This window comes from Rhagoletis pomonella, unplaced genomic scaffold (genome assembly GCF_013731165.1).
Source record: "Rhagoletis pomonella isolate Grant_MI unplaced genomic scaffold, Rhpom_1.0 Rhpom_scaffold_00001, whole genome shotgun sequence".
NCBI classification, from domain to species: Eukaryota; Metazoa; Arthropoda; class Insecta; order Diptera; family Tephritidae; genus Rhagoletis; species Rhagoletis pomonella.
Window position 1 is genome coordinate 47,456,648 of NW_023458555.1, and position 25,981 is coordinate 47,482,628.

Consider the following 25,981-nt stretch of genomic DNA (forward strand, 5'->3'; position numbering starts at 1 on the left):
TTTGAAAGTTTACATGGTGTGGAATATTGACACCAAAGATTTTGCGATAATTTTATTTTTTAACAAGTTATTTGCAAGCAAATTTTTATGCAGGCTTTGGCACTTTTGAAATATTTCAGCAAACATTCATTCGAATCTTTTGATTTTTGGCAGCAATTAGAGAACTTACGGTCAACGAAATAAAGTTGTCAGTTTGTAAAATTTCGATTCTTGTTTTATAAGATTTCGATTGATATCCTGCTTTTAATTATTCATTTAGTTTATAAAATAATTTGAATTTAAGTTTTTAACAGGTGGCAACTCTTAAAAAAAAAATAAACCGCTATTGCACATCTACAGGTGCAGCCCTTTAACCTGACCTACAAAAAAAAAAAACGAATGGTGCAATTCTGATTGCATTAACAAAAAATAAAATAAATAAAACAAATATTTTTACACATACTTTTTATTCGTTCCCTTAAAAGTTACCAATTTTTAGATTTGTATATATTTTTTTTTTAATACCGATAGTGCACATTGTGCTTAGTTTTATTAAAAAATGTTTATTCTTATAGTTCTCTACCATATATTTTGCAATAAAAAATGTCAAACCAATATTTTATTTCAAAGAATGTATTTTTGACATTTGTTCCTGTGAAGAGCATACGCATGGCTATGCTGTGATTCAAATTTTTAGTGTAGAATTTGCTGCCCTGCTTAAAGTTAGGTTGAAGTGGCTTCCGGTTGGTACACCAGCACACTTAGCCCTAACTGGGGCCCGTTGTGGTACCACAAAGGATCTCATTAATTGGGCAATCCCCTTAACCTTATGCCCGCCAAATGCGAGACATTCGCATGGTTAATGCCTCAAACTCCTCCTCGTCTCTGCATTGAACATTTTGTATAAATCAAACATGTGCCATTAAAATCAAATTTTGGAACCTCGAAATTCATTTTAGACCTATGTTGTAGAAGAATTTGTTGTTCGTAATTACACTGCGCGGTATTTGCACATATGTATGTATGTATGTATGTATGTATTTACATGTATGCATATATGGCATTGTTTTGAGTAACTTAAACTAATTGATAATGCAATTAACTGATAACTGGGAATACCACCCGTGTATGACAAAGTATTTTCTACTTACAATGAATGCAAAAAGTTCCAAGAAAAAGCAAAAAAGACTAAATGGAACTAGTCTAACTGTCGATTTGAATTAGCGAATGGTAAGCAAACCAAATAAACAAAAATCACCGCGATGATTTACACAAAGTTTCAAATATTTAACTTATCATGCACTTGGTTGGGCAAGATCTCCCATCATTGCGATCGAACAAATTGTTTTTTTTTCTTTCAATATTCACCAACTTTTGAATTGTATTTATGCACTCTTCTTACGTTTTAGCGCGTTTTGACTATTTCGCTTTGCTATGTAGCTGTTATACCGCCAAAGCGACTACACTTTTCCGCTTTCAAAACGCAACTAAGCACTCAACTGGCGATCGTCAAGCAGGGAACCATTAAACGGGAAGATCTCGAACTGGCAAGCCAGCACACTCTGATGATCAGAGGCATGTAAATATATCACAAGTAAATATGCCGTCTGTTTTTAGACATATTTGTGTTTTTCTGCAATCACTTGCACCCACATAAATAGGTATATATTTACATATGTATGTACGTACATGCATACAAACCAGCGTTGCCAATTTGTGAGTAATTCCTCAAAACGTGAGGAACTTCGGGTGCGCTTGAGTATTTTTATTTTGAGGAATTTTTGAGGAATCTTCTCTCGATATATTTGCAGACTACAAATGCAACCATGTTTTACACAAGAGAGTTGTTAAATCGCTCTGCAAATTTTTGAATAAAAAGCTTGTTAAACATTCTTCAAACGTACTTTTCCCATTTCGCCATGCACCATGCAACAAACTTGACTCGTTCAAGCAAAGAATTTTAGTTTTCTTCCGGTTCACAATGTAAAAGGGTTTGGTTTTCTTCAAATTTTTCTCTCTTGCGTCCTCATTCGGTAAAAATCCCGTTGCGAATGAGGCGATTTTATCATACACAACGTAAGCGGTTTGGTCAAACGGCAACATATGGCGGCCAGAAAATCAAGAAATTTTCATTTTTGTTGACATTTTCCTCAAACGGCTTATCAAACCTTAAAACACCCCCATACACAACATAAATAGCTTTAAGGAAAGGGATATCTCGCATGGTTTGTCAAGCCGCTTGTGTGGTGTTTTTCGCTTTTAAGCACATCGGCATTTGCTGCTAAATATTCAAAATGTTATCGATCATTTTTTTCATTCCATCGATTTAATTACAACTTATGTATTTTGAACTTGCAAAATCTCGGCAACGAATGAGAGAACACGCTTTGTTCGATCATAAGGATATTCGTATTGATTCTTCATTAGATCCAGAAAATTTTATGAAAAACGCTTTTGGATTAAAAGATTCTTCAGGTTCATAAAAGTGTCCCAATTGAAAAAAAAAAAATTATATCTGCATTGCTAATATAGCCCTTTTCTAATGCTTAAAAATTTGAAGGACTGACTGGAGGACCAGGTTGAGCATTGCAACAATATTATATACAAACCAAGGCATAAAAAGTACGGTGATACTTTGTTTGAACCGCAAGAACAAATGTATGAATTGCAGAATTTAATTAATTTTTTACTAAGTACCTGTGAATAGTATGCAGTACACAAAATCATATCTGTAATAAGAAAATTTGGAGTAATTGGTTCGGATTTCGAGGATTTTTCATTTGTTTTTAAGGAATTTGGTATTTTGTTTTGTGGCAACACTGATACAAACCACTTAATTTTTGTTTACATTCCTCAAACAAATTAATCGCGTGCGCGCGCCAATCACGTTCACTTAAGTAAGCTCGCTCGCTTGCTCGCTGTCCACAAAAGCTGGTAACAGCTGCTAGTTAAAAATGCAAGTTATCAGCTACTGTTTGCCAAGCAATGCTACTATTTTTTGTTCGTTTGTTGTGGGCATGCAGGCATGCCTATCATTTTCCAACAACCATGGGTCATTGTTTTTTTGATAAACGTAATCCCCACCAGTAGCGAGCGGGTGCATGATCGTTAATTTAGTTTTTTTTTTACTCTCTACTTCACACTCTCAAAGTCCATTTGGTGAGCAGGCGCTCTCAGGGAAGCACTTCATACGGGAGACTATTTTTAAGTTTTTTCTAAATTTATGGCAAGCAAAGGCATTTATTTCGTGCCCAGTCACTTTAGGTGCATGTGCAATGCATTAATAATGTCTCTTTGGGGTGAAAGTAAAATCACCGAACTAATAGTAAAGTACATTTAACCCTTTAAGGGTCTTCGGTTTTACTAATGTGGGCCGAATTAAACTCAGAGAGTTGATATTCAGTTATTATTATAATTACGTCTGAATCTATTGTGCTAAACCCTAATCACTCTAACCTTAGACTATTTAAAAAGTTGGAATGGAGAAGACAATCCGTGTAGAATGTCAGTATGCTAACCATGATACGTGGGCAGCTACATAGAATATGTTCTGGGGTTTTCTGCACCAGCCCACAAAACTTGCACTCCATCTCTACAGAAAGCCCCATTTCATTCAAATTGTACCTTAACTGGCATTGTTCCGTCAGGTAGCCGGGTAAGAGTTATAATACCCTCCCGGCTAAGTTCAAGGAGAATTTCAGATTTTCTCCTGGAGGGAGTTATGAATCTCTTTGATTTAATCATTCCCTTTGACTTCGGCCAGTGAGTAGCAATCTGAGGTTCTTGCCAGTTCCTAAGTAGCTCTGCAGGGTATCCTCTTTAGATGTTATGCTCGGGACCATTCAAGCGCATTTGGGCTCCACGCTTTGCGAGACAGTCAGCCCTTTCGTTTCGTTCAAACCCTTCATGTCCCGGACCCCACCCGAGCGTTCCACTATTATGGGCCACAGGTAGTTCAGAAGAGTTTTACAGCTGTCCTTGATGCCTGACTATCCGACATAATATTTATTCTGACTCCAGTTGTTCTTCTACTAAGATATTCGCGAACACAGTTTTCGATTGCGAAGACTTCCGCCTGGAATATGGTTTGGTATGTACCCATTGGCAGACTTTTATGGAATCTTTGTTCAAGTACGCCTGCCCCAGAACTCTGGTCGTCCATCATTGATCCGTCGGTATACCATACTTGGGACCCTTCCTCAAATATAGTGATTATCGCTTCACAGCACTCCCTTTCAAGATTTCTAACCTTGTAGGGTTTGTATGGCATAATGTAGCATAATGTCCGACATAGCGGGATTATCCAGGAATGGTTTGGGAACCTCCAAATTACCCCGCAGATCTCCACTTTTCGTGCTGTTCGTATTGGGCAGCCGCAGGGTATAGGGGTCTCCAACATGCCTCTTTCTCAATCAAAATGGACAGGCGAGAAATACCTTAAATGATACCAAGGGCATCCGTTGGACAGGTACGCATAGCTTCTGTGATGGCCACGCAGACCAGTTGGTGCAGCTTGCTCAAGTCACACGTTTTCGGTGGTACCTAGAGCAGCATAAAAAGCAATAATTTTCAGAATTAAATATTAAAAAGTTATACCGAATTGCTTACGTAAATCGGTATTCCTTTTCCCACAATCAGTACATTTCACAGGCAAAAAAAATTTCGCCGTAAACCTCTGGGTCTAATCGATTTTTCAAAGGCAATTAAAAAATAATTACTTGGCCTAACCTAGGAGTGGCCTTTTTACTTTTATCGGTGACAACTACCTCCGGCAATAAATTTTTTCTTGGTATAGTTCTACTGGAATAATCGAAATACTTCCTAAACAAAAGTTTAATGATTTTTGGTGAGTAACTTTCTGGCATAAGGATGGTACGTTAAGGTGGTAGGAAACGAAATGTGATGGGGAAGTACAATAACGGGGTACTGGAGGACAATGAACTTTGGAACAAAAAAAAACTTTATCGTCAAAACAAGAACATATATCATACTTTAAGATCCAACTGTAAAAGCCAAAGATTTCGAAATTGCCTTGCAAAAATACCTTACACTAGGGATGAACGGTGAACTTTTTTTCTGGTACGGTCTAATGTATGTACATTATGGTGGTTCAAAAAAAAAAAGTAAAGTCGGTATTTTAATGCTCTCAAGCCCTAGGAATATTCTGTACCGAAAAAAATGTTACCCCTGTTTTTTTTATTTTGAAATCAAACAATAAATAGAGGTCGCTCAAAGCGCTCAAAGTTTGTTTCTCTTCAGGAGACTTCCAGTAAAAATACCCAATTTTTTATTAAATAATTAAAATCGCTAGTATAAATCTGTATCGCTAGTATTAAAAAATGGTATCATAAACTAATGGGCATTATTATTGTCAGTCTTCTGAAGAGAAACAAAGTTTTCCGATCGAAAAATATTGATGTTCAAGAATTCTATACCACTTGTTTTTTTCCATATAAAATAAATGCAAAACTTTGAAAAAAATTTTTTGATTTTAAGATAAAACAAGTATAATATTTTTTGGTATATAACAATGCTAGGGGGTGAGAGCATTAAATTCCTATTTTGCTTTTTCACATGCATTTTTGGACCACCCTAATGTACCTACATACATATTTGTTTTTATTTTTCTTAGGAAATTTAAATTTAGTATCGACGCAAAGTCATTATCAGTTAATCGGTTATTACTCACTGTGCCATTGGGTTAAAATAACGGAACGCATAAGCGTCATCTACAGCAGAAAATGCACCGTAAAATTAAATACAAAACAGCATTTCCTGTTACTACTTAAGTCGATTGATTGGTGGCAACTACTGTTGCAAGTCAATGCCACTTAAGTCATGCATTTACACATTGAATACGCTGCTGCTTTTGCAGCCAAGCCGATATTTACATACTATGTACTATTTTTTATTTTTTTTTTACTTCAGCGGATATTACCACAGCGATGCCACTATAAATTTGCATGTACAAGTTGACACAAACCAGCAAACATTCCAAAAGTAGCTGCTGGTGCGTTCTTCCTGAGGCATTGCCGCGAGGCAGTCGAATGCCACAAACAAGTTGAATGCTGCAATGAAGAAGATGCAGAAGCGGAGAAGACAACGGCAAGGAGGAACAAATTCAATTGACAAGAGCCATCCACTGCTAAGAAAATGTTTGCGGTTTACTTGCAATTCTTTTTTCGTTCTTGTTTTTGTTTTTGCCGCTGATACAAATGTTCTGGCTGCTGTCAACTTGCCAACATCTTCATGTCATCGTCGATTTGTGGTGCTTACTGTGTTTGTTTTTGTTATTGTAATTATTGGTGTCAATCAATTCAATTGAGTGTAATCAACAGGTTGCTTGCTGCACATGCTTCATACGTACGCAGCAACAGCAGCAAAATGTGCGCACTCCAGCAACTTGTGTGATGATTGTATGTATGTACATACATATGTACATATATGCATATGCAAACAAAATAAACACAAGCCTACATTAAGGCACACAAGCCGCCTTAAGTAGCAACAGTAGCAAGATGACTGAAGTCAGCGCAAATACGGAAGAAGAAGAAGAAGAGTAAGCTGCTCATTGACTGACTATTTGACTGATTGGTTGAGTGCACACAGTTCGCTGCATCATTGCAATGTACAAATATGTACCTACATGCATACATTCATACATACATACATATGTATGTACATATTTACGTATAAACGCGCAATGGCAGATAATTTTATTTATTATTGAGAATTGAAATTGCCGAAGATGCACAGAAGTCAATTTTAGCGAAGTGACAAAAATAGTAGCGAAGAATATACACACATATGCACATACGAACAGATCATAAGAAAGTATCGAGCCCTAAACGCGAAAAAAACATACCGACATTTCTTCGAAGTGCATTTCTGAATCCAAATTAAAATTAAAAAAAAAATAAAAAATATATCGCTTACGTTTTTATGGCGATAAGGGCTCCGTAGGTATGTTTATACATATACATATGTACATACATATTTATGTAAGTGTGTCGAGGTAATTTGTAGTGGTTGATTCTAATCTTGCCAAGGCGTATGAATACGCCCAATGGACTACGCCTAAAGAACATTGGGGCACTTCACATTTTCCGGGTTATCAGGTTATCTGGTTAAAAATTATTATTGTGTAGTTTATTCTATTGTTGTAAACTGAATAAAAATATAACCACATAACCAGCATGAGCAACCTCATTGTCAATATTGCAAGCAGAAACCTAGTTTCAACGTGAACGCGGTGTTACTGATCCATATTTTGAGATTAAATTAATTTAGCTATTTGGAAGAAAAAGTGTATTTTCAATGTCCGTGAATCACCAAAACAAAAAGTGCTACGTTCCGAATGCATTCGGTAAAAATAACAAACTTTTTTAAACCGAAAAATTTTGACCGTCCGGCTTTGCACAAACTACAGTGACAGTCGAAAATTCACATCACGAGTATCAAGTAGCGAAAAAAATAAGACGCTAAGATAAGAGTTTAGAAAAATTGTGACCACCATTGTTTTCAGGATGCCGGTAATTTCACAACCCTCTGCGTCCCGAAAATCAAGTTTTACATTCCCAGCAACCTAATTTACATATTCACGTTCTTGCAGGTTCCGCTCAACGATGTTTAAAAATTTTCTCCTGGTAAACTAAGCCATACTTTTAAATTTCCGCCTTTGACCATTTGATACATTTCGAACTCAAAAGCCGTGCTAATATTTAAATTAGTATTACTGGTAATTATCTAAGCCGATAACTTTATCCAGCAGATACTTACTAATATTATAAATGCGAAAGCGAGTTTATTTGTTTGTTACGCTTTCACGCGTTAACTACTCAACCGATCATCGTACAATTTTGCACACCAGCGTCATTTAACCAAACTTAAAATATAGGATAGCCATTATCTCGATTAGACAAGGGGGGCTCGGCACCTCCTGGTAGTATTTTTGGTAGAGTACTGAAACTTGGTATGTAGATTTTTAAAATCAATACCATACTCATGGAAAAAAATGGTCGTTATTAGAGAGGGGGCGTGGCACTTTCCATAAAAACCGAATTTAAATAAACAAAATCAAATTGAATTAAGTGAATTAGGTAATTTAAATATGTTATCACAATGTGAGTATCAGACGGAAGAGATTTAAAAAGATTGTACTTTAAAAATATTGTGAAGAGGGGAATTTAATTAATTTAAGAGTATTCAGGAATATTTTGTTCGAACATTTAAAATTGATTGTCAACTCATCGTCAATTTAAAATATCGTTTAAGGGTTTGTTAAAATATTAAATGCAATTGAAATTATTTATTTAGACGAATTATTACAATATGGCTATCAATCAAAAAGAATGAATGACACCTAGGAGGGTTGCCAACTATTCAAAAAATTAAATACAACTTGAATTAAATAAATTAAGGAATTGAAATATGTATCACAATATGGTTGTCAGATGAAAGGGATTTAAGAATGTTGCAGTTAAAAAATATGTTTAAAGAGGTTGCTTCCTATTTGGAAAGTAAAATTTAATTGAATTATACACAAGCTATATGATAAAATAAAATATCCGTCCCAAACGAAATAGTGTGAAAAAAAATTGGTTACACACTTAGAATATTTTTGAGGTCTTTAAAGAGGTTGCCACCTGCTGGAAAAGTACTTTTGAAATTATGTATACAATAAGTTAATAAGCTGTTATTAATTACACGTATCAAGGTAGCCCCTGTTTAATAAGCCTAATTTTACTTTAATTACGGGAATTGCGGAGTTAAAATAAGTATCACAATATGAATTCCAGCCGCGCTTTTTTAAATCTCGTTCCTCTGACATACATACTGGGAAATTTCGTCGAATTTAGAATTTAAAATAAAATTCAACTCTTTAAGAAGGTGGCAACTCCCTAAAAAAATATGCTTACTTCCGTCTGTAAATTGGGGCGCTTAGTGTTGCGTTTTCCAATGCCAACGAGTACCAACCAGCGCGCGCCATACCCAAATCAACGCGGCGTAATTTTTGACGATCCCTTTTCTCTTTCGTTTGGATTTTTGTTAGTTCCTTGGCGCTTGAGACACCAATTTAAGGATCGCAGTTACACTGCAATATATCGCATCTATCTCTGTGCCGAGTTTACTCATACACTCGCTCACAAACTTTCACAGTTATTATATATGTAAGATTTCATTCGTTTTCCAAAGAGATACAGGTTACTTAAAAGCTCAGGAGAGCCACCGTTTAAGATTCTCCTCGCCTATTTTTCTATCACCTCGAACTGAGCAGGGTATTAACCACTGGTCAACTGACTGCTGCGCTTAAATGGTACATTAGATTAAGAACTTCGCCTAGTTTATGCGATAAACTCTTCCATGACTTTACTGAAACCAAACGCCATCACACCTGCTGCTGCTGGTATCATTTTTGCGAGCTGCATGGGAACTTTGAAACTTTCACCATTGACCAGATCTTTAATGTTCGTCAACTCTTGGAAAAGTCCTTAGATAAACAAACGACACACCGCACCATTTCGTCGATTGTAAGGCAGTTTTTTCAAAAACACAAACGGGAGCTGCTTTTACCATGTTTGAATTTGGGATACCCGCTAATATAATACGGCTATCCAAAGATGATACGCAAAACCTTCAGCTCGGTCCAAATGGAATAGTAGCTTTCCAAGCCGTTCGATACGAAACGAGGTTTTAGACAAGAAGATTAACTTCGCGCGCCTATTCCAATCTAATATTGCCTGCTCGTAGTAGCCAACCTGAATCGAAGCGACTTCACATCCAGCAAAATATATACGACGCTGGTAGTGTATGCATGGCCCAACTAACAATTTTCGTCTCATAAGACTCTACAAGCATCTTAAGAAAGGATACGGAATTGAGTTAGGAGAATAGGGCCCTTATAATTTCACACTCGTAGAGTACTGCGAGTGCTTTATGAGTGCGTTGTCAGAATTAAATGGCGCACTTATGGGAGTTATTTTTGTCTTATAAAAATACGATAGCTCTCTTTGTAAGAGATGCATAGGCTTCACAAAAAAACTATTTGAATTTTTACGAGAGTGTATGCTAATGCACCAGAAAAGGTTATCATAATATATATCGACTGCTGAGATCGACCTATCTTCTTTAACCAAATTATTAAATAGTGTTTTTTAAAAGTTTAAACGTTTTTTGAGATAGGGCGTTTTCGAACTGGCTGTCGAGATAGGTCAATCTTCCAATCAGTAGTCGACATTTACTAATAATTTTTGTAGAGTAAAGGTAATTTCAGGAGAATTAATCCATAAGTTAAATTTTCGATGGCCGAAATTAAAGTAGACCAGAATTTATTATATGTACTGTAGAATTTTAGGTACGAATTTTCGAAAATATAAGCTAAGATTTTATGGGGACTGAAATTTTTTTTGTTAATAATGGACATTTTACCTCGGAAAAATGCAAAGCGCCTCAAAAATAATCAAAATCAAAAATATTTTTTAAAATGTTATTTAATACGAAAAAAAAATTAAAGCTTTAGTCCTGCTCAGTAATTTAATTTAAATTCAAGTGGCAGCACTTATTCTTTAAAAGGTGTAGATTTTTATATTTTTTACATACCAAACTGCGTAAGTTAGTTATATTTTCGGAATTCTTTTTATAGAACCTTCATAAAAAAGAGAATATGACCGCTGATGACTTAGTTTTCTCATGAGGATGAAATTCCGGTTATGAAAAGGTTCAGTTTCAGAGTTGTACACACTTTTCTTGGCCATATAAGAGTGTTATTCTTTATATGGGAACAAAAGTCTTCCTATGAAATTTCAATTCTTTTCATGAGAGTTAAACTCCCCTTATGAGTACTAAAGATTTCATATGAGACGTTTAAATCTTGTTATAAAATTAAAACACTCACAATGAAAATGAAGCTTTTTTATTAGTGTATTGACTCTTTTGTACTCGTAACAGTTTTTTTATATTTATGAGCAGTTTTATACTTGATCTCTTACAAGAGTTTTCTTATAAGCATCATACAAATGTACTACTCAGATGGGTATTTTTTTAAGAGTATAACTCTTCGAGAGTAGAAGTTTTATAAAAAATGCTCAAGATGATCTTATTATGAGATTTAAAGCCTTAGTAACTAGTAGCCGTATTATCATAAAATAATAGTACTATGACATTTAATTTAAGTCTTAATACAAGAATTATGTTATGAGGTTATCCAAGTAACCCTCTAGTCAAATCTACTAGTTGTAAACTACCTCCAAACTAGTAGGAACTGCATGCCCAACTAGTCAACCAACTATCTTTTTTCCACGCAATAAACTGGTATTTTTAACATGGTGATGTCCTAAGAGATGGCAATTGTCAGATTTCGGTCAGATATATACCAGTCTCATACTAGTTCAAAATAGACAGAAAAATACTGGACCGAAACCACTACTTAGACACTCAAAATATAAAATGAATTCATAATAAAAACTTTTGATTAAGTACACTTTAAAATACTACACATTTTTATTTAGCAGTCTTAGTTTTGCCAATAATTAGTGTTAAATTTTTTGAGTATTAATTAAAAAGAAAAATTAATACATAAATATTTCGAAGATAAATTTAAATGCATTTTTCATTATATATAGATTAGCACTTACACATATGTTAGTGTTTGGCAGAGCTTCTCCTCCTACTTGTGGCGTGCGCCTTGATGTTGTCACACAAAGCGGAGGGACCTACAGTTTTTACGCCAACTCCGAACGGCGATTGTATTTTTATGAGAAGCTATTTTTCATGGCAGAAATACACTCGGAGGTTTGTCAGTGCCTGCCGAGGGACGACCGCTGCTAAGAAAAAACCTTTTTCTATATTGATTTTTTTTTTTTGCGATGTTGCTTTGACCAGGGCTTGAACCCATTAAATGCTATTAAAAGTAATAGCTTTCAGGTACAATAAGTGATATATTTTTTATCTTTTTTAATAACAATAAACATGCAAAAGAACAAATTTTAGTTAAAAATAAAAAAATAGTTTAGTTCAATTTTCGGGTGAAATTAAATAAAAATAAAAGTTTGCATTAAATGAAATTAAATTCATTAACTTTGCACATTTCAGTCCTTTCTTTTTAACATTTTATAAAAGTATTAATTTCCCTTGAAATTTAAGATATGGGTAAGAATAAAATAAATAAATAATTCATCAGTTAATAAACATCTTAATGTTTGTTTATAGTTTGGCTGGTTGATTGATAATTGAAATTAATGAAATAATTATATTAATCGTGTTATTAAAAAAAAAAAATAATAATAATTGAAAAATATCAAAATTAACAAAATAATCGTGTAATGCAAATTAGTGAATTAATTAACAATTTTTAATTAAATAATACTCATTAAAAAGGTGCTCGTATTAGTATTTAATCATTAAACGGTTATCCTTTCATTGATAATCATTATTTAACAGGTCTGGTATAACTTAATATGTTCTTGCTTACATGGCTTACAATATACCCAAATAAAAGTTATAATATTTTGTGTACTTTATTGTATTAAACTATCGAAGTCAAATAAAACCGGGCATGAATAAATCGTCTTGTGCTTGGTACAAGTCTGGACATTTTTGAACTAGTTCGGTTTCAGTCAGGAAATTCTAGTTTTAAACTACTTAGTATTTTTCCTGACTAGTTTGGGATTTCACTGCAGGGATGTTAAAGAGTCTTATGAGATATTTTCGTAATTCGTAAGTTTTGTTCTGAAGAGTTTGTTAGTTGGGGGATGATGAAAAGATCATCGATGACTGAATACGCGTTACTGAGCTAATTTTAGCTAAAGGAAGACAATAGAATGTCGATAGAAATATTTACCATTTTCATAATTTAAATCCCATCATGATTTTCTTACAAAGTACATAAACTTTGAATAACAATTGAAATAGATTTCGAAATACAGCAACAGCATGAAAGTATCAAAGCGAAAATCCTCAAATAAGCTGCCAACACGTTTACTAATCACAAACTCAAACAATCGCTGTAAGTCAAACAATCACACTAATTAGCGAGTGGCCTCATCTTAGCACACAAGAAGTGTTAAGAACAAATAAATACACACAAGCTCGTAAATAACAACCCAGTTACCGCAAGGGGATACATTTCCGGCTGTTAAATGTCAAATCAGTGATATTAAGCGGCGAAACGATGCTGTTAATGCTGAAAGCTTATAGCTTAAACCCACACTCTAGGGAGTGTTGAGTGGTTTGAAAATGGCCATTTAATATGTATATTAGTGTTTGAATTGTTGTTGTTGTGTGTTTTGCTTAAATTATATGTGTGTACGCATGTGCGCCTTCAAGGATAGCCTCAAAATTTTGTGTTTAAATAGGTAGACCGAACAGTAGACCGCTAATACACATGTGTACTCACATAAATACTCATGCACATCTGTACAGTTAAAACGCCTAAGAGTGCACTACCAGCCACGTACAACGCTATGCATTAAACATTACAACCGTCAAACAAAGGACTTCAAAAATGTAATAAAAAATGCGTAGAGCAACAGTGCCACCGCCAAAAGGCAAACATATGAACGCATTTGAACGCAAGTAAAATAAAAGGCACTGCGAAGTGAAAGTTGGCCTTTTATTTCCTTGTATGCATTTATGTGTGTAAACAGCTCATGAATTTGTGAACCCTAGCTGGCGCAAAATGATGATTTTTGCACATATATACACACACACGCACAAAAGTTAAAGTTCTTCTTTGCCCTACAGCAATGTGACTTTTCTAGCCCACGACTGTTTGTTAGTTGTGTTGATTGATCAAATTGACTTGATTTGAATTCCGTTACCGCAGGCGATGTACACAAACCAGTGAAAGCCAGTCAAGTGCTTATAAGGAGTTATTGTGGATTCACACAAACACCATTACACTAAAGCATGGGCAACCACAACTTAGTAATTTAATATTTGGCTTCTACATTTTTGATAAGCCTACAATCCTACAGACTCCAAATGGTTTTTAAGAGCAGCTTTGTTATGGCAGAAGTACACTGGGAGGTTTGCCATTGCCTGCCGAGGGGGTGCAACTTTTAGGAAAAAAGGTTTTTGATGTGGTTCGGAGAAGTAATCGAACCTTGGTCCTACCGGATGGAAGAACGCACTTCCAACTACTCGACTACAGTGGCCGGCAACCACAACTGGCACAGTGTAATATTTGAAAACGAAAACGAAAGTGGAGCATTTCACAGCCGACATACAGCCACATTTATTTTCATATGCATGTACACTAGGGTGGTCCGAAAAGGCATAACAACAAAATATACCTCTTTTTTTGACTTTTGTAATAAAAAAATATTTAGAGATCGCTCAAAGTTTTCCATGTATTTTATATAGGAAAAACAACTTTTCGTAGAAATGGTATAGAAATTTATAAAATCAATATTTTTCCATCGAAAACTCTGTTTATCTGCAGGAGACGCGCAATAAGAATACCCAATTATTTATTTAACCATTTTTTCATAGTAACTATATTCTATAGGTACGCCTAAGACCCCTGAAAATGCAATGGGGGGGCCATAAACAATTGTTGGTATTAAACAATTTTTAAATAAACATTTGGGTATTACTGCTGCTAGAATCCTGACGAGAACCAGAGTTTTCCGATCGAAAAATATTGATTTTTAAGAATTCTTTGTGAGCTTCGAGTGACATCTAAATATTTTTTGTTTTCAAAATAAAAAATAGGGGTATATTTTTTCGATATTGAACAATGCCAGGGGGTGAGAGGATTAAAATTGCGGATTATTTTTTTTTTTTACCACCCTAATGCACACATATCCTTAGGCGGGATTTTCTGGTATATTTACTCGCATATTTATTGACTCAATAAAATGGTTAAGTATGTATAACGCCATTCATGCAATTAGAATTGTTGTTAGTGATCGCTTGCGGATATTTAGATTTTATGTTTTACTTGCAAATGAATTGTGCTTGAATTTGGAAAAAGGACAGTTTGCATTTTCGCTTATTTGTATCCGATTTTCCATGCACGTACATATGCGTTTTTAAAGATGTCATTTACTGTCACCAAAAAATTATTATTCTATGATTGCTTAAGGTGTGCAACTAAGCTCTAAGTTATGGAATGGATTCAGCACTGATAAGTTGGATTCGTTCAATGCTCGCGCAGATGGTCATTCGGATTCAGGCAGAAGGTCCTGAGTGCGGTGTGTTTTCTCCCTTGCTCTGGTGTTTGGAAATTTATTCCAAGACCGAAAATTACAGCTGTGTTTTTTAAGAGTTAAATTTGGCAAAATACTTTTTAAGTCCAAAATAAAAACCCTTTCCGGATAATAAACAAACGGCTTATTCAAATTAAACAAGTTTGGTATCAAATGAAAGAGGACTAAAATAGCTTTAAAACTGAAAACTAAGGTCAGTGATTTAGGAGTAAAATTTATTAAATAACAATTAGTTTTGAACGATAAATAAAACTCACCGCGTAAGTTATATTTCTGAACCAAACTAATTTCATAAGTGTTATTTATTTGAAAGAAAAATAAAACTCAACAAGTTTGATGATTTTTCCATATCGCTTATAACTGTTACGGTCCCTGAAAATAAGTGAATTGTAGTAAAAGTGGTCCGAATATAATGCATGAAGTATGAGTTTTAATCTAAAATTGGTTACAATGTCATGCAGAAGCAGACAGCTGGGCAAGTTTTTTTTAATAACAAATGACTACTACGCTGTGTACTCTTTCCTTCAGTAAATTTTTTCTGCTTCGCACGATGTCTTAATTTTTACTTTTACGAGTATTAACATATTATGTATATATATATATATGTTTGAAAGTAAGTATGTATGTAGAAATATCTATTACATTTTCTTTTTTCTCACGCCTCGTTCACTTACAGGAATGTTTTACATGCATTGAATCTACACTCTTTCCGTTCAACTTCATTGTGTATGCAGGCAAAATCAGCTTTTATTTGCTTAGTACCACACTCCATAAGTTCGATTGGCTTCGCATCCTTGCCACTGTGGTTATCCTTATACTTACTACATGTATGTAAATATATGCGTATGTACATACTTATGCAAATTATTCTGTGCATGTTGGCGTTGAAAGGTCAATATATTTATTCGTCCATATTCGTACATAGCCCAAGGCGGAGCATAAATATTCTATTAGACTCATACGCATGGCTCTGAATATGAATGTGAAGAAGAAAGTATTTTTAAAAACATACGTTTATACATACATACATACATATATGTATGCATACATACATATGTATGTATGTACATTTATATTGTTATAACCGTATGCACATCTACAAGTACTTAGTGCCTAATTTCTAAGCAAATGGCTTTCACAAAACTTTGTAAAAACATGAATGAATTAGCGGAAAATAAAATTTTTACTTTAGGAACATCCATACAATTCATCTACAAACTTACACTTATTTAAATGTATGCATGAGTGTGTTTTTAAATAGCATATACGCTTATGCATACATACATATGTACATATATGTATATATACACATAGACAATACATAGAAGTACCTATTGAGGTGGAAAATTTAAGAAACGCTGCTTCAAGCAGAAGAAATGTGGTATGAATTTTGAAGTTTTTAAACGGCTGCTGGTGAATACGCCAGCACATTTAGACCCCTCAATCGGATCCGTTATGATGCCCCATATAATATCACACCCTTCCCATCATATAGAGTTGGCAAATATGAGCGATAGCCTTACCTTTATGCCCGCTATATTGATCAGGTGTCCAAAGATTCAGGTGGCGTGCGCCATGCCAAACCACTTCCAAGACGGCGAAAGTGGAAGTTAAGTGCCCTTTCATACCTGCTCGTCCGCCATCTAATTAATACTTTGTGTCCCGGCACCCAAACCTATTAAAGAGTAAATTGCTCTGCCCGCAATTCCGGAATTACTTTTGACACAATGTGGAACTATAAGCAGTGTACGAAAATAAACTATATTGTACGTTACTATTTCGTTTCGCTTATTACTTCAACAGTTCGGTAAAATACGAAAACAAAACGGCTGAGTTCACTTTGCGATAGTACACTACCAGAGTTTAGTAGTTACAGACGAAACAACAAACGAAATGAATCGTGCAGAGAAAAATATATGTATGTATGTAGTACATGTTTTTTAATTGAATTGGATCAAGGCGAATTCATATAAGGTGGTATCGATTCAACAAATACAACAATTACTTGTATTTTGTTTTTGCTTTTAGCTGGTGATTGTCAAATTTCAGCTATTCTTCTCCGAATGAAGAAGGGCGACAGAAAATGCAAACACTCTCACGTTTTCACTCACTCACTAGCAAAATATAAAATTTTGACAATCAAACACTACACACAGCTGATTAAACAACACCACCTCATATAAATTCGCCTTGAATTGGATATGAAAATTGACAGAAAAAAATATTTTTCAAGTAATTGAAACGTTTGCGTACATATAAAACCTACCCTATGGTACAATTGTCACAAACGAAAAGCAAACGTTTCTCGTTGGGGAAAATGGGAGTGAATCTTACAATTTGTTTCTGACTATGTACAAAACTGTACAAAACCACAAATGATATGATAATCGATGAGCAAATGGGAATTGTTTTGTACAGTTTATTTTCGTACCCTGACTATAAGAGCTGCCTGAATCTCTGAGAAAATATACATAGATATTACAATTAGTGTCAGATTGCCCTTGTCTGCAAACATTTGACAGATACATACCTGTATAGCTGAAAGTTCAGCTAGGAAGCAGCTCATAGTTATTCCAAATACACTATTGCTCCTACATTGTTTTCAATTTTGGATCGGTCAGTATAGAACCGAATGGAGTCAGAAGGTCCCGGTACGTCCTGGGTTCATTGCTTTCTGCTAGGGAATTTTATTTTATACGCTTTATCGTAGAAGCCCATTCATAATTGAGGTGTGACAACAGTTATTCGCTCTCCAGATAAATAATTTTCGCAACCTTATAGCTACACTTGGCTTACCCACAATGTTTAAGTGTTACAAGTTAAAGCATTCAAAATACCGAATGAATTTAGTATGCGGAGGATTTAAAACAAAATCCAGAGCATTATTAGCTTATATTAATGATTCCTACTGCCGAATGGCGATAATGGCATAAGCCGTCCAGGGATTGGTTGACGTTGCGCATGATGATCACCGAGTCGATCTTCAACACTAAACTACATTACTGATGGCAAGTCGTACAATTCAAGGGGACTGCAAAACTCTTTTGTGTTATTGAGGACTTCGTCTTGAATCATGACTTTTTCTGACGAAAAATAAATTTTAGATACTCAAATAAAATTTGTCTCAATTATTCGTTAACCAACTACGTTTGGCCAAAATTCTCTGAATCATAGATACCTGCAAAATATGCAAACCTATTTATGTACATAGTCCCTATATGGAAACACTTAATATCATTTACATGCATCTTTTTCCTTGCAGACAACTCTCCCATCACCTCGGAACTTTCCCTAAAACTCCGCTCTTCAAATGGCTGTGCAAATACTGAATCATACTACCGTGCGTTGCTGTAAGATGTTGCTTTTGTTTTTATTTTTGGATTCGGTAGCAGCAGCAAGTAGCACCGGAAGTGAGGCGCCGATGTATGCGGTAAGTTGATCACAAGATACACCGCCTAATAATAACAACAACGACGCTATGCAAAAACTAAATTTATGAGTTAAGCATAAGCAAAGACGCAGCGAGACAAAAAGGAAGTTTTACCGTTATATTAGTAGTTATTACACAAAGTTTTACCTTGGTAATAAAATAACCTTTTTATATGATAGTTGAGCGGCTGCAATAGTTGAAATTAGTTATAAATTTAGGACACTTGCTAAAAAATGTGTTTGTATAAATTCATGCAAAAGGGTCTCCCCTAAGATTTATTCGGTTTGTAGTAACCAGTTTTTTTCTTCGCTTTTTCTTAGTTGGCACTACAGCCTTTTTCGCCCTTTTATGTGAAATTACGCCAGTTTTTTATTTCGAGTGCTGACAGGCACTTCTAGACTCTGTGCTTCTATCGTTTTGATGGACACCCTGGCTTTCGTTTCACCGCCAGATATATGTATAACGTGAGTTTTGTTCGCCGAGAGAAGGCTCTGGTTTTCAATAGCCTACGGAGCCCAAAGCAGCACTTGTTGACAAGAGTTTTTTACGCTTCATCTCCGAACTGAAATAACTGAAATACTTTGAGGTTGTTGTTGTTGTAGCAGCATACAAATTCCCCAAAGACTTTTTGGGGAGTGTTGCTGGAGTGACAGTCCTTGGCCAGATATAAATCTGGGTCGTTCCGGTTACGTAGACTGTCGTGGGAACGAATACTTTGAGGTCTTAAAGCTCAGTTAGTCTAGACTTAACTTAATTTAACTTACCGTAAGAAATCATCAACGATTACTCAACACGTCAACTTAAGCCAGTAGCGGAAATATTTTATTTTTGTAAAATACAGCTGTTTGAGCCTAAAATGCCACTTCAAAAAATTCAAGCCTTCAATTTTTGTAAAGCCGTATCTTAAGGATCTTAAATCTACAGGTGCTTAAGTTGCTTACTGTAAGTTAAGTTTTAACTAATCGCCAGCACAGTTTCTCATATAACAGATTGGCCAAAATATTAAGTTAAATTACGCAAATGAAGTCTAGACTAATTGAGCTTTTAATTGCCAACAGTAACGTGTGTCTCAATACCCAATGACTGTTTTTATGTTACCTTGTCCTCGTTCTCCGCTATGCCCGAAACGGCTATTCGCCGTCAGCTTTCAACAGCCGGTATACAAACGACTCCGAAATTTTGTTTCTTTTGGCCTAATTATATGTAGCTGTTTTCACCTCGCCTTGGTAAAATGCGGAAACTTGAGCATCGTCCCTATACATTGGTGTAGGCTTTTGTCTATGGACCTATTTGAAAATTCCTCAATAAACTAAGTAGAAAATAAAATTAGTTTTCAAAAATCGCCTTAGATGATAGAAAGGTTTAAATTCACGAGGTCTGCATAGACTTTTTTTTAATTTCATCGACACAATGATAATAATGAGATTTTGTGAGATATTTTCAAATCGATCTAGCTCACGTAGATGTTAATATTTTGGCAAATATCTTAAAATTAAAGAGATTTTATAATCCATTGAGTTTAAGTCCACTTAATATGCCATTGTTGCGAAGAAATGAACCTGTGAAGTTTTTTTTCTAAAAATTCTCAAAATAAAAATAAATTGAAAAATATACAAAATTACAAATACTCTTCTGTGAAACGATTAATCTGGTCCAATAGGAAAGGATATCATGACAATGACAGGCCACTCACATATTTGATCACTCTGAACTAAATGACAGCACTTGGTTGGGAAGTTTTAATAGATCCATAGTATAACCCGGAGTTTTCACCGTCTGACATCCATTTGTTTCGGTCATTGATAATAACAGCCGATATATTCTTGATAAAATTTGATTTTCAATAAATAAAACTTTTCCAAAAATATACCCAAAAATCCGGGGAGACTTTTCATATGACCCAAAACATATTTTCACATTAACCAAACGTGACTTAATTGACACCAAATTACTTGCTCAAATTTTTAATTTCCTTAAATTGCTTGCATTTATTTTTCCCCGTCTTTCAACCACTCAACAATTAAAAGGACATAAATGAACGGAATAAGCTGGATAGCTCAGCGCTGGGCGACACAACAACACTCTTACCAGTGGACAACTATAACAATGAAAACAACATTGCGGGCATTGATAAGGACAGACATAATTTGCCATTTAACATCGGGTAAGGAAATTTGAAATTGTACGCGTATGAATTAATGAGTGTATATATTTTGGGAAGAAAATCAAAGGCTTGTTTACTTAATTGAGTTAATAATGTTTGTAAATAATTATTCAGTAATGAAGTCTGACCGCAACAGCCATGAAAAGTTCATAAATAAATATATAAGTAGCTAGCTCAGTCACTTGTATCACTGTTAATTTGAAAATTAATTTTTTCTTCCCCTTTTGGTATATGGTAAGTTTTAGATTTCCCTAATTCTTAAACAATTCAGAGCGGCGAATTCTTCCAGTTTTGTCAGTGAGTTCACATCGCAGTAGGCTTAGAAAAGGCGCTGCTTTTATAAATTCGAACCAACGGGAAGGTCATGTAAGAAAATGTTGTATCTATGGAAGGAGACTCAAACCATAAATGCCTAAATATATTTGATATTGAAGTAATCTGAACCAATTCAAGCCCTCCCAGATGATCAGGCAGCCTATATTTGAGGTGTGTGAAGCGTTGCTATCAGGTACATATATACGTACCTTCCATCCATCCGTGAATAAGTTAACAGCGACAGGGTTCCAGACTCTAAAATCGGCCCAATACTTACTCGCAGGATACGATGTCCATGGTGAAACATCCACTCAATCCCAGCATTGGTATGCAGTGTACAGTTCGGGTCAGAATGAACTTTAGATTTCCGGAGTGCTGATTTCTGTATGCTAACTTAAAACCCACACCAACCCGCTTATCCTATCTGCGGCAGCGAAGCGGCTTCTTTATCTTTTATTGCTGCGAGCACAATGCTAAGCTTTGCCGTCGATATCAAATAAGCCATTAGCCACCGTTTACTCTGAAATTCATTGTTGATGCGTGAGAGGCCAAGGTTTTGATATATAGCTCTCACCTAATTACCACGCTCCTGAGGTGTCTGTGTGGAAACTATCCTTCCGAAAAATATTTACACGGATAATATGAACCAAAATAATTAGCTTGCAGAGCTTGGTGTTATGCCTCTCGACGAGAATATGGGGAGGTGTCATTGGAGGTATCTTCTAGCAGGTTTTTGACTTCGTCCACATTAGAGGATCGCGAAAACTACAAATTTTCTTTAACGAGATCCTTAACGTCTAGCTTGATAATGACATTTTTGTGGGTCCCTAGTTCCACTGGTTAGGTTGTAAGCGATGATATTTTAGGAATCAACCAACGAAGTTAGCTGGATTTTGTACTTATGCTCAGGGGAACGAGTCATCAATGGCGGATCATGGTCGAATGGTTATATAATGTACCTACTCATATTCAGACTTTTGAGCTTTGACTTTTGGGAATGAAACGCTTTGTACTGGTTTAAGGAATATAACATTTTTTTTTTTCAATTTATATTTGTAGTACACGCCATTTGGTATACAAATATTAAAATTAAATAAGTACATACTTATGTAACTGTTTGCATGGGGGTGAGTTATTACTTTTCTATTTTTATTCTCCCACTATTTCTACTCACTTTGCCATTCAGAAATTCGTTACGTTCACTGAACATCGTTAAGCGAACACCGAACGGCTTCATTGGAATGCGCGGCAAGAAGGAGTATGAATTTACCGATTACAGCAATGCCAACAATCCGGCACTAAATGGCGATGGTACTGCCGATTGGAACATTGAACCATTGCAACAAGCCGCTTACGAAAATGAGCAAAATACTGCCTATGATCGTGTGCTGGCAATGGAGCCGCGCTTCAAGAAAGCACCAAGTACTTTTTATGGCGTGCGTGGCAAGAAATATGCTGACAGTGATTTTAGCCGCATTGATTCGCTGTTGCAACACCTTGAGGAGGAGCATTTGCGTGAAGCGCTGATCGAGGATTTTATAAATAATTTGTTAAATCGTAAGGTATTACCAGCAAATGATGTGACTAAGCGCGCACCAATCGGTTTCACAGGAGTACGTGGCAAGCGACCAGCTGCTGGTGTTTTAGACTATTTGTATAATGATGAAGATGGTACATTGCCGTTGCCAATGTTGGATGCGAAGCGGGGCCCGGTAAATGCGTTTGTGGGTGTGCGTGGAAAAAAGGATGTAGATCATCAGGCCTTCAAGAGATCACCAGTAGATGTGAGTAAGATTTTAGTTTTAACTTGCACACAAACATAGTTTATGGAATAATATTTAGGCTGTTTGGAGAAAATTTGCTCTTAAAATATTCATGGATCGGTAGTTTAGTAGTTTATGCCATCAAACCAATTCGACAGACCTCAGACGACAGACTATATGGTAGACAATTCAAATTTTATGTGTAACGTGCAAATGATATTCCAGAAAAGAATGGGGAAGAGAACGCTATCTCTCTATACACCGACGGAACCAAAATGTATGACAGCGGTTGTCTACGCTGAAGAACTTGGTGTTGCGTTGTCTCTACGATTGGGAAAGAACACAAGCATATTTTAGGTATAAATAAGCCTGTAGAGACTTAGGCAACATAAAAATACAAGCAAAAATACAATTATGCTGATAGTCATCCGGTTACCAAATTCAAGCCGCTAAATCGCGTTTCTTGTTATAACTTTCTTATTTGCCATACGATTTTTTAAATTTGTATGTCAGTCACATAAAAATTAAAGAAATCCGATGACAAATAAGAAAGTTATAGCAAAAAACGCGATTTTGCGGTTTTTCTCAGGGGCGTAAAAAAATTTCCCACACCCAAAATTTTTTCGCGAAATAATTATTCAAATAAAATTGACACACGCTAAACTTTTTTTCGTGATACGCCTTAATGTACATTGCCAAAATATCCTCTGCGAGAGGTGCATCAAAATGGCACACAAATGCACTAATTTAATGCTACACAGTTTCTGGGAATCATTAAAACCAACCAAACAGGATGTTGCTTATCCCATTCCCCAGAGTGAGGTAAAACCGTACCGAGGTGATCCCATCAATCAAAGCTTGCTTTTAGTCATCAGTACTCAAGCACTCAGCGTCGATTCAACTCAAAACAATGCTGAATTTAATTACATACATACAGTGAATCAAACAAGTTACCACGTGTTGATTTTCTTTAAATATTCGTAATGTTTTTGGAGCTAATTTTATTTTATTCTGAATTTTTTGAAATTTTTTTGGTATGCAGTTTAATAGCCCATATAATTTTAGTGTCATGAAGTGCAAGTTTCAAATCGCTTAAAAATCGCGTTGATTTTTGAGGATTTTTTTTTTGTTGACAGATTTTTGCACTTTTTTCATATTAGTATGAATTCCTTATGAAATAAAACGCGGAAGACCGTCAGCAACAAAATTTCCAAATATTAACGCAAATTTTTGTAAACTGCGCTTGTTATATTACAAAAAAAACCGAAAAAAAGCATCCAAAAAAAAATTTCTCAAAAATGAATGCAACTTTTTAGCCGTTTGTAACTTGCACTTCATTAAACTAAAATTATATTAGCTATAAAACGGCATACCCAAAATTCTTCTAAAGATTCACATTAAAAAGTTTAAGTATTGATGAAAATTTGTTGAACTTTCTTAAATTTTGTATAAAGTCTAAAACTGTGATTTAAATGTTTTTGGGAAAAGCTTGAACGGTAATTTTATAGAAATGTAACAAACAAAATTTAGCCAGAAAAAAAATATTACGAATATACAGTTTCTTTAAATCCGAACCATTCAAACTTCTTTAAATCTGGTTTTTTGATCCCTGACTTAGGTAGCACTCCAAATACATATACCATTTTGCTATCAGCAATTTTTAATCTAATTTCATCCTTCTTAAGTATATCGGTCACTAATTAATTTTACTTTCTTCGTTTGAATTTTTTCAATCCGTTCACGCAGTCTGTCAACCGGCGCGGCAAGTCTCAACGTTTCGTCGATTTTGGCAATAAATTTGTGGCAGTACGTGGCAAGAAGTCCAATTTGAACGGCGGTGATAGCAGCACTTTCTCCGATGATACAAACCAGCGGTACTATATGAACAATATGTCCTTAATGCCGCTGCTGGGTGTGCGTGGCAAGCGAGCTGTTAATGCAATGCCGGCGGAAGCGGAAGATGCGACGTATGAATTAGGTACGTATACGACATGTATGCCCCAGTAAACGGAGGCGAGTAGCAGGTGGCTAACTAAAAATGCATATACGCACAAAAGCATACAAAGATAGGTATGTATGGATATATTTGGTGCAAATGTAGTTACAGTGTCCCATTGTGAAGGACACTTCGCGTAGAATGGAAAGAAAATAAATGTCTTCCGGCTTTATGCACATAATGAGCAAATACTTCTTGGTAGTAACAGCGTAACAACAATACATACAAATATGCACTGCAAATATAGAAAGATTTGGATTTTTTATAGAAATATCTAGATATCAAGCTTTTAGCGGAGAGCCAGAAACATACATACATACATATTTTCTCGCAAAGAACGAGTAGACAGTACATATTTATGTATATATGTACATGCATGCATGCATGAATGTTATTATGCTTGCTTGTGTGTAAAAGTTTGTAACTGTTGGCAAAAGGGAATTATGAAGAATGACAGTAGTGAAGAGTTGACACTTGAGCCTCGACTTGAGTGCGCGAGCCAGTCGTTGCTTGAGTGGCGCTTAACCTTTTTCATGGATTCGCTCAAGTGTCGCACTCGGCCTATTGTTTCTGGCGACGTATTTTCTCAGCCACCGACTTGCTGTTGGAAACATTTAAAATATATTCTTAATGATGTTCTAAATACATACGATTTTTCGTTAAAACTTTAATTTAAAGTTATTTTTCTTTCTTTTTAGCTGTCAACGACGACAACTGAATTCAGTGGTTCCGCAATTTAGAAATACACATTTTTTCAACAGGCTATTAGCGAAAAATAAGTTTTCTTTTTTAAATTTAGTTTTCATGCGAGTGTGGAATAAAATTCAAAGTTCCTCTCAGTAACGGAATTCAAATTTTCATACAATATATACATACATATACATATGTACATATACGCACATATTCACTGCGTGACATTTTTTGATTATGGATAAGAAAATTTGCGGTGTGAAAACAAATTTAAACATAACTTGTGAATAACTTAACTGAATATTTTTAGTTTTAATTACTATTAAACTTTTAAATTTACATATATTTTCCAAAAATTACGTGTAAGGTGAATGCACTGAGCAATCATGGGCTGGAATTGTTCATGGGCAAGCACTTTAAACAATTTTTAAATTT

The 25,981-nt window shown here is 35.2% G+C and overlaps 3 protein-coding genes across 5 annotated transcripts in view; 2 read left to right on the plus strand and 1 right to left on the minus strand.

The window, feature by feature from the left end:
* LOC118747314 (beta-galactosidase-like) overlaps window positions 1-18,011 on the plus strand; it is a 29,068-nt gene extending 11,057 nt beyond the window's left edge. The window contains exon 3 of the mRNA XM_036481382.1: window positions 17,970-18,011. Within this exon, the coding sequence (XP_036337275.1) occupies window positions 17,970-18,011 (42 nt within the window). The remainder of the gene's footprint in view (window positions 1-17,969) is intronic.
* LOC118747404 (tachykinins) overlaps window positions 1-25,943 on the plus strand; it is an 87,055-nt gene extending 61,112 nt beyond the window's left edge. The window contains exons 2-6 of the mRNA XM_036481485.1: window positions 18,451-18,618; window positions 20,646-20,782; window positions 22,284-22,881; window positions 24,607-24,838; window positions 25,555-25,943. Coding sequence (XP_036337378.1) covers window positions 18,499-18,618; window positions 20,646-20,782; window positions 22,284-22,881; window positions 24,607-24,838; window positions 25,555-25,574 — 1,107 coding nt within the window. The 5' untranslated portion in view covers window positions 18,451-18,498 and the 3' untranslated portion in view covers window positions 25,575-25,943. The remainder of the gene's footprint in view (window positions 1-18,450; window positions 18,619-20,645; window positions 20,783-22,283; window positions 22,882-24,606; window positions 24,839-25,554) is intronic.
* The window catches only part of LOC118745224 (beta-galactosidase), a 347,980-nt gene that overhangs the window by 41,455 nt on the left and 280,544 nt on the right, over window positions 1-25,981 (minus strand). Inside the window, exon 1 of one of the 3 annotated variants that reach the window (XM_036478758.1) lies at window positions 1,382-1,542. The exons of 1 other annotated variant lie outside the window; for it this stretch is intronic. The gene's annotated coding sequence lies outside the window, so the exon portion shown is untranslated. Of the gene's footprint in view, window positions 1-1,130; window positions 1,543-25,981 lie in introns of those variants that run through there. One more of the 3 variants, XM_036478752.1, reaches the window with a different exon arrangement.